The sequence below is a fragment of the Patiria miniata genome, unplaced genomic scaffold, assembly GCF_015706575.1.
Source record: "Patiria miniata isolate m_02_andy unplaced genomic scaffold, ASM1570657v1 HiC_scaffold_2, whole genome shotgun sequence".
NCBI lineage: Eukaryota > Metazoa > Echinodermata > Asteroidea > Valvatida > Asterinidae > Patiria > Patiria miniata.
The window spans coordinates 11,644,404-11,654,354 of NW_024037058.1; the positions used below are offsets into that span (position 1 = coordinate 11,644,404).

A 9,951-nucleotide genomic window follows, 5' to 3' on the forward strand; every position below is an offset into this window, starting at 1 on the left:
GTATGATTCTGGTCTTGAATGCATGTCGTTGGCTCGTACTTTCATTGCATCTCAGTAAAACAATGTGTGTTTGTATGGACAAAGACCCTCGAATCTGAAATCCGGTTCAAAACCAGGAACTCTGTTTTTATTATTTCCAGAGCACGTTTGCCGGATATATTTTCATACAGACTTGTAATAACAACCGGAAATGTTTACGACTTAGCATGCTTACATTGTCTAAGATTTGGTGTTTTATGGCATTATGTCACACACTTGAAGGTTGTTTTCGTAAACATGCATTAATGGTCATACCATCTGCATTAACATTTACAACGTGAGACAATCGACGTATTACTTTTGAACTCACACGGAAAGTGTCCTTTGTATTTTGGTATGTTTATGGATCCTTTGAGATGTATTATGATTTCTGAATTACGACTCGGTACAATAAATTGCAGGTACTTTTCCTGAGGTTGGAAAGTTTCAAAGACGGTAGGAACCAATGTTTGTGACAATAAAAAAGTCGCAGATCAGTAAACATTGATCGTATTACATAATTCAACGAGTCACGCGGGTTTCTTATTCCTTATTTCTCACCGAACTACAGCTATGAATCGCCAATGCACAAATTATCTTTAAACCCTTGATTACATCCGATCAACCCCCAACAAAAAAAATAATAGCTTATACTTATTGCACCTGCAAATTAAAACCTCCATCCCAGTCCCGAGGAGACCTATAATATCCAAGTCCAGATAGGGTTAAGAATCTGTGTTGTCATTATCTTCTCAATGTGATTTTGTTTGATTGAATTTCGAGTGAATTGCGGCTCCTCTCCAATGACTGTTGATACAGAGGGAGCCCCTTGAATTCGAAATTTGTTCCAACCAGAAACTACGTAGTGCATGTTGACAAAGCACGTTCGTGGGATGTAATTTCATACAGCCTGGTAGTGAGACCCGTTTAAATTTTCAACAAATTGCCATATGATATCTCCAACTGTCGAAGTCGTTTCTTGAGGTTGTTTCTTCGACATCTAAAATGAGCATGCAATCTGCGTTGACGTTTAAGAAGTTAAAGCACTGTATATTTTTGTGGGGGGAGAGGGCGCTTTAAAGAATTAATCAAAAGAATGCTGATTATTTCCATACAGTTAAGTTAATTGTAACTTCATTCACGGTACATTTAACATGATCTTTTAATTTTTTGAGGTTAACACAGCACTGGCGTGTCATCTGTACGGGGGGAGTAAAACAAAAAAAGGAAACCAAAATGGCAGGACCAATTATTTAATGAAGCTCTGCATATAGCACCTTCTCTTTCAGCAAAACGAACACAATTCACATGGCGATGTATGTGAATTGTTTTCGAATAATAAGGGAATAAATAACGTGTTTGGCCGGTTTTTAACAAGTACGTTTTTATGAAAACCGGCCAGGCACGTTATTTATTACCAGTCATCGATACCTTTTTTGGTCAAAAAAATCAAAATAAGTCAAATATAAATACATCTTCAGCAAATTTGACTGGTTTCCAGTCAAATCTTACTAATGCTTTTTTAGAGTGTGTGTGTTTGTATGGACAAAGACCCTCGAATCTGAAATCCGGTTCAAAACCAGGAACTCTGTTTTTTTATTTTTTCCAGAGCACGCTTGCTGGATATATTTTCATACAGACTTGTAATAACAACCGGATATGTTTACGACTTAGCATGCTTACATTGTCTAAGATTTGGTGTTTTTATGGCATTAAGTCACATGCTTAAAGGTTGTTTTCGGAAACATGCAGTGATGGCCATACCATCTGCATTAACATTTGCATTGTAAGACAATCGATGAATTAATTTTGAAGTATCTTAAACCCGGATGCTTGATACTGTAAACACCCTCTGAATCCGCCTTGGCTCAACTCCTAAAGATCCCCCAATGTCGACCCTCCTTTCGCGTGCCAAGTTACTTTATTGGTTTAGTCTTTTGGATCAGACGTTATTTGTAGATGCAGTGCTGCTCATGAAACCAAGCCTCAACATTCCATTTCCTTACAAGACTAAATCATCTGCAGAATCATCAGAATGCTGTGTGGCGCATTGTGAACGTCTTGTACAAAGACTAAGCATGCTGGTGTTTACGTGACAGATGTTTGTTACTTTGGAACTTTGTGTAAGAAAGTTTGTTTGCATTATGTTCATGGGCTATTTATAGACACTTCGACTCTATATAACACCAAGCTGTGGTGAGTGTCGGAGCCCAGACGATTCTAAAGGTGTCGTACCGCATCCATCGCATGAGACAATTGCTGCAGGAGATTGTCTGAGTTAGCGAATCAACTTTGTACAACATTGTCAGATAAATAGCAACGATGGCATCGACTTGGTTTCTTGCTGTGCTTGTGCTCACCATACTTTGCCGTAAGTATACGACAATCAAGAGTTCATTAAATGAAATCAGTGGTGTCATTTTTCCTGTGGAGCATTGGTTTACATTTATATCAATTATATCCTTTAAGATAAATCCTTCATCTTGTTGGTCTTTTGTGTGGCAAATTGTGTAGAAAAAAAAATCAATTTTCCAAGAAGTGAGCGTAATATAAGCCTGGTATTCCAATGCATACTGACGCTATTCCGTGAAGATTTCACTGGATGTTATGCGCTCAATCATTTTACTAAAAACTTTTGATGAAGGGCGATAAGTCATTTTCCAGCTGTGAATAACATGCTTAAACTGTTCAGGGACACCACTAGGCCTATTAGTCCGTGGGCTGGGGGGGGGGGGTCCCCCAGCCCACTGACTACATGTCAACGAACGAGCAAACTAGGCCTACGCCAATTAAAAAGATTCTATGATTGTCATTAAACTTCATAGAGTTACATATATAGTTACAGTATATCTTCTTCTTGAAAAATAAATCGCAAGCAAGAGGTAAGTTTTCAACATGGCAGTGATTCTTTTACGCCTGGCCTAGTATATGAGTAGGGCCTACATTGAGTTTATTCTGGTATTTATCTTTAATTAAACACAGTTCGTTACGCGTGTGGAATATGGTACCAATTCTCAACAGTCTGATCCAGCCAATTATAGCGATTTTTCAACTATCAACATGCCATGCCTGTGCTGTGCACACACACTGTTCACCAATCATGATTTATTTTTTGACATTGATTTACAGAATTTTGTTCCTGTCACCCTATCAGCGAGGGGCCTACCCGTGTTGGACACTTACTTTCTTCAGGTAATTTACCAACCATTAAACTGAAAAGAGACAATACCTTAGCCCTTTCAGGACCCTGGAGTGGGGACGTAGTGTGCCCTTCCGAAAGTCGTCGTATTTTCCGCGAAACGCCATGAAATCTAAACATATTTGGGCAAATATGATTTCCAACAATTCTGTGGCCATCATGGTTGCCGTGTCAACTGATTGAAAACCCTAGTTTTATAAACTTGGGTCCTTTTCTTATAAAACCATGGAAATGTACAATTTATAGATAAATCTTCGACCAATTATATTAGCTTCACATTAAAATTCATGGACACGTGATTAACTACAATGCAGAATGAAGAAATACCAGGCAGTAGTATATAATTGTTTTGAATTTCGGATGATTATGATGACCTTATTTTAAAAAGTCAGTAAAGTGATAAAAATTGACAAGAATATTTGTACCAAATTTGGAAGCATTTAAATGAAAAAATGTATGTGTTATGTACACAACAAGGCCTTTTACTGGATGGGTTTTCTTTTTTTTGGGGGGGGACTTGAACCCTATCCTATGTCAGTTTTTATGTATTATTGTTTTGCTTCATAATTTTTAGGGAAACCAAATGCTGATTTTTAATCAGTTTGAATGTTCACATTATGCGGCTTGTTAAATTCCCGTTTTGCATGCTCATTTCATCTGGCACACTATGAACAATGTTCACTTCACGTCGAAATGTTAAGATGTATGCATGTGGGTTTTGTGCAATAACCTCCTGAAATGATGATTAAACAAACAAACAAACAAAAGCGCCGACAAACAAACCTCAACTGTGTAGTGACTTGTCCTCAAGTCTTAAGGTTTCCCAAAACCTTACTCTGGCTCAATACGAGGAGTCTCCATCACCAGCGACGCTCGTGCAGTCGAGCGACATTAAATCCTGATTGAACCTGTTGAATTGGTGAATAATTAATTCCTTATTATTTCATTAGCACCATGCAGCCCCAAGGCAGGAGGGATGGAAGACGGAGGAATCCCTGATAGCAGCATAACGGCATCGTCCGTCGTTAATAGTGGCCATCTCCCAAGCACTGCTCGACTTAATGTAGGTAGGTATCGTATCTTTCTATAAACAACAATCCTCTATAAATACAGGGTGAGTCACAAAGAAATTCAAAGTGACCTGAATTAATTAGTTCCCCCCTTAAACGCAATTACATTTTCATACACCAATGAAGCGTGTATTAAACGAGAATTGTCTTCCACTTATGAAAAAAGGAATTACTGACAGTGATCCATACTGTCAGAACTTATGCGTACATGTTTTATTAAAAGAACCCATTTTTACAGCCGTCCGTGAATTGCTATTGCGTAGAAGCTATCAGCAGATTGAGAACCCGAGATTACACATGCACAGGTATTCAAATACAAATGACTCAAGTCAAGTCTCTCAAGACTTAATCATTAGTTTATGTCAGACTATGTGTTTTGCATATGAGGAACAAATCAAGTCTGTTCCTCCAAATGATGATGGTGATATTTGTCTATTTTCCTGTGCAAGTTTTCGTTCTTTCATGGAGGTAGGAAAAACCCCATGGATCATTGTATTTCAAACGGTATTCATTCCATGCGTATTGGTACATGCTCAGTGGTGCATGGCTGAATTTGGGGGTATTTCAATTAAAATAGAGTGATTAGAGTATGCAAATGACGTGACATTTTCCCCGTTACCAGTCAAAAACATGTACTATAACTATATTATTTTTATAACATGGAGCGAGCCACATCAGTACTGTTTAATTTTGTTTTTCTAACTCGGTCACCCTGTAATGTTGTGTGTTTATATTATGGTAAGCCTGTAGGATGATATTACCATATTTATGTTGTATGCCGTTGCTTCTAATGGCGAATTTAGTCATTTGTCTTTCTGCTCATGCTTCCTTGCTTATATCCCAGCAGTGCTGTATCATTAGGGCCCAATTACTTGGCGCTGTTTAACGGCAGCAAAGAATATGTATATCAGAACATTTCAAGCTAAGAAAAGTGCAAAAATGAGTTGGTGAGAAAAAGTATGGTTTCACACGGCTTCTTCTAGACTATTTGCTCGCAGGTTTAGCGCAGAGTTTCGTACTATAATATACGCTGTAGGCACAGAATGGTGACCATAGACTTCAGTAATTAGCATCGACATGAAATTAATGGGCCAAGGTTGTCTTTCAGTGGATTTGCAAACACGGACATTCCCTTTATCGTTTCATTACACAAAACTCCATCATGAGGGCCAATTTACACTAGAAGCGCGGCGTCGCGTGGTTACAAACAGTTGGGTGGAAAAAAAACCCTCGGAACTATGCAAATTCATGCTGATGATTAATGAAAGGTAACAGTATCACCAAGCTCCATATATAAGCCCCCAAGCGGTGATTGGTCAGAATGCAGGTTTATTTTGGAAAATCTGCACCAGTTTTCACCAGCACTGCGGTTTATCGCTCGCGCTACCTCGCGGTATACCACTTGGTGAAATTGCCGATTGATTGTTTTATATTTAGATAAAAATTATGTTCATCTGAATTACATTCAAATTGTCTGCAAAACCTTGCCAGTGACCGTAGTTGTTGAAATAAATTCGACGTTTCGTAGCTGAAATACTCCGACTATGGTTCCCATCGCCGCTTCCACAATGTATATGTCAAAAGAAGATTTTAACCTCCAAATTGTAGGTGTTATTTCTGAATTTGCACATTATTTTCACATTGGCACATTTCCCATTATGATAATGAAACCATTCTATCATGTCCAACAGGAAGTAATGGATGGATACCAAGCGCTCCAGCAGATCAGTGGATCCAGGTCGACCTTGGTAAACCCATGGTGGTTATCGGGCTCACCATGCAGGGAGACGACAGCGTGACCTGTTGTCATGTCACGGCGTTTTCAGTCCAGCACAGCCTCACAGCCGAGTTGGATGACTGGCAGAGTTTAGCCAATGCAGACGGTGGAGCAATCAGAGTGAGTTACAGAGGGCGCTTTCCAACAGCATCGTTTGCCTAAACATGTTAGTTCCAAATTGGAACCAAGATATTTCATGTAGAGATTTCGATTGAATTGAAAAACCGAACTAATTTGTTTGTTTGTTTTTTCTCATCTCTTTAAGTCGATAAATATAATTCTTTGTCGTTCCATTTCATTAGTGTCAAGGTAAACGATGTGTTATTTAATTTAATTGGTTGTCTTTTGGAGTTTCTTTGAATTATTACTTGATTTGTGACAACATTTCATAAATCTTCAGTTAAAATCGTGCCATTATTTTCATCCTTTAATCTCCTCCATCACTATTCATGACAGGAATTTTGAGTGAAAAGACCAAAGCGCTGATACGAATAGAAAAAAGCAGAATATCCATCTGAGGTTATTGTTCCGAAGCTAGGACCAATTAGAGTACTAAATCTGTAGATCATCAGTCTGCGAAAAGGATATCTGTTGGTAGGAATTTGAAGCAGAAAGTAACACAATCCAGACCAAAGATGTTGTGGATTGAAATATAAATGATATATGCTCCTATCGTTTGGTTTTTATAAGGGAACTGGTAAATGCAACCGGGAAACCTGTATTAACTAAATTACTATTGTCGATGGTAACTGTAGCGATAGCTAACCAAAGGCAAACTATTTTCCAAGCTGTATCTGTGTATGCCAATAAGGGAAAACCATTATGCAACATTTTCTGTATCGGCACGTTTCGGAATGTTCGAAATGAAAATTGCACAGTTCCACTCTAATCCTGCTTGTACTTGTTTTTTTTTTTTTTTTTAGTTCACCTTGAGCAGTGGTCGGCCGACGAACGTCACCTTTCCTGTGCTACCCATGGCAAGGTTTATTCGCATACTACCCCTGGCCTGGGTTCATCAGCATTACAGAGTGAGGTTTGAAGTATTTGGGTGCCAAGGTACTGCACGAACGCTATTCATTTGTTAAAGAATAATCACATTTAGCAAAGTCATCATTTCGTCCAAAAATTATTTAAAGGTGTTTAAGACATGACATTTTACAGCCCGACCTGAAGATGAGATTATTTTTTCAAATTAAAGCGTTAATGTTAAAAAATAATATCATCTGCACAATGTCTTCCCATTGCATTCAAATTGGTTCAGTAATATTTTTTTGTAATGGACAACACAATTTCCTGAAGTTCGATAAAAAATGTTTTTTTTCCCCATTACATTGTATTTTAAATCAAATAAAACAAAACGAGTGAAGCTGATATCACAACGGATTGATAGTGTAATGTTTTTAACTTTTCTAAATTGAAGTCGTTCTCATAGTTTAATTCTAACTGTCAAACTATTTTACAGTCCCAGATGGTTATGTGAGGTTGGTGAATGGCACTGATGCTTCTCGTGGCCGAGTTGAAATCTACCACCACGATACAGCATCCTGGGGAGCGGTGTGCGCTAATGACTGGGGGATAAACGACGCAATCACGGTGTGCCGTCAGCTGGACCTCGGTGCTGCAATCCAGGCCAACACAGCCTCAGAATACGGGAGAGGTGACCTGCCGATCATGATGAGCCGAGTCGCCTGTGAGGGGACGGAGAGCCGACTGGTCGACTGCCCGTTTGTCTGCACCGACTACCAGCAGTGTGAAAGCTCAAACGTTGCCGGAGTATTTTGCTACCCAAAAAGTAGGTGCCAGTTTTAGTCCGCCTGATTATAACTGAATGTATTGTTCCGTCTTCTTATCAAAATTTAATGTTTTGCTCATTAGGCGTGTTTTTATTTATTCGTTGGTGGATTTAATGTCACAGTACTTAATGATTATGTTCACTCCTCCATGTTTACTGGATTCCGATAATTTCCTTCCTCGTACTATACTTGTGTTTTACTTTTTGGAATGATCCCGTGTTTGTTTGTTTGTTTCAGTTTTTTTCTTGCGAATTTTATGTTATTTTTTTTCACCTCAAACCGTTCACTCCCTTTACTCCAGCTATGTGTTTGGAATTGTAGGCTACGGTTAACCATATTCATAAACAAATGGTCGGGTTCCGATATTTCATTAAGATAAGTTGAAGTAGCGAAAATGGTTTTGTCCATAAAGCAGCTATTTTGGCCTTGTTTACATTTTAATTTATAACAATGAATGCATAAATGTCTTCTAAGTCTTCTTAAACATTACGAAACAAACGTCTGTTGTCATGTACATGTTGACTTTGCTTTATTTTATTCCCTGAATCGTACTTGAAACAGATACTCTTCGGTTGGAGGGAGGTTCCAATGAATTCAGTGGCCGGGTGGAGATCTTCCGAAACTACACGTGGGGAACGATCTGCGACCGTGGCTGGGACGCCACGGATGGCGGGGTGGTCTGCCGACAACTCGGGTACAGTGGCGCCGTGGAAGCCAAGTCCGGAGCGCACTACGGGGAAGGAAGCGGCCTCATTCATATGGAGGGCGTGGCCTGTACCGGCTCAGAGGAGGGACTCGCTAACTGTCCGTCCCTCTGCTGGACAGCATCCACCTGCAGCCACAGCCGAGATGCCGGGGTCATCTGCAGTGTCGGTAGGAATACAGACAGCTTTTGATTATCTTATGAAACAACGCACAATTAATTTAATAATTTGGGACGCACCACTCTGCTTTGCAATCACTGGCATAGCACAAACACTGAAACAATTTAAACAAACTAAAAGCAGCCGCTGGAATTTAAAGGCTATGTAATACGCAAAACCCATGGAGGTCTCACTGTATTCAAAATAGTGGGTTGATCATTTCCAAAATCTGTATTTTAAAATTAGAATCAAACATTTTTGATGATAAATCAAGTGTCACACAAGGAGTCTATACAAATTCATCAAGGTGGTTGTCAGGTGAAGCGCGCGCATTTTGGGAACCCTATTGGTCAAAGGAGGATTAAGAGTGCGTGCTCGTAGTGCGAGTCAGATCGTTTTGTCACCACCGTAATGGCTTCTAAATATTAAGGTCAATGGATTAGTCTGTTGTAAATGTTATAATTAGGACTGTATTTGAATTGGATTTTCTCTACTTTCGTTTGTTTTAGAAACCAGTGGTTCTGAAGAAACCAACCCTGAGTGACGTGACTATTGACAACTGGCTTCATGCAGTGCCTGCGATAGCCCTGCTTATAGGCCTATATGGCATACGCTTGATATAAAGGTTACTCCGTTGTGTATTAAATGTTGAATTTTGGCAGGAAAATTGGTTTTCAAACAAATGCTTCCAAATTTTACTCAACACTTCTTGAAGTCAATATTCATTCAATCAATAAACGTTTGGCATCGAAAGTTACCGCTAAGGGACGGATAACAAATTTTGGGGCAAAATTATTTTGTCATTTTGTCACAAAAAAGTTGAATCGTTCTACCAAAATCGGCAGAAAAGAAAGGTGAAATTAACATAATATGGGGATGTAGCATTAATTAAGAAACTACACTGTATAAAAAATTACCCAAACTTTGTGGAGACGAGGTGAAAAAACCCCTACTTTTTGCGCCGATTGGGGCCATGTTGGGCAAGCATGCATTTTAGTTGGTCACATGACCATGAAGTTCAAATCTAAAGTAGATACTGAAATGTTTTGTGTGCATCGAAACTTTGGTTTTGACCCACAAAACTGCAAATGTCCATATTCTGAATACAAAAATAAACATGTTATGCCTACTATGTAGTATTTTTTTAAAAATTGTTTGGCATGGTAATCATAGAATCCCACAGAAGTTGTTTGACACCTTTAATATAAATGGTACGTTTGATTAGCTCAAC

At 38.9% G+C, this 9,951-nt stretch overlaps 1 protein-coding gene and 1 long non-coding RNA gene across 2 annotated transcripts; both read left to right on the top strand.

The window, feature by feature from the left end:
* The first annotated feature begins 2,228 nt into the window (after window positions 1-2,228).
* On the top strand, window positions 2,229-4,267 carry LOC119726512. Its single transcript, XR_005270833.1, has 3 exons — window positions 2,229-2,389; window positions 3,148-3,210; window positions 4,168-4,267. It is a non-coding gene; the product is annotated as an uncharacterized LOC119726512 (long non-coding RNA).
* A 1,063-nt stretch (window positions 4,268-5,330) lies between these two features.
* Window positions 5,331-9,633, top strand: LOC119726360 (scavenger receptor cysteine-rich domain-containing group B protein-like). The gene is made up of 6 exons (XM_038198016.1): window positions 5,331-5,349; window positions 5,979-6,184; window positions 6,988-7,120; window positions 7,527-7,856; window positions 8,419-8,730; window positions 9,230-9,633. The coding sequence occupies exons 1-6, from the start codon at window positions 5,331-5,333 to the stop codon at window positions 9,262-9,264; spliced, it is 1,035 nt and encodes a 344-aa protein (XP_038053944.1). The 3' UTR covers window positions 9,265-9,633.
* The last annotated feature ends 318 nt before the right edge of the window (window positions 9,634-9,951 follow it).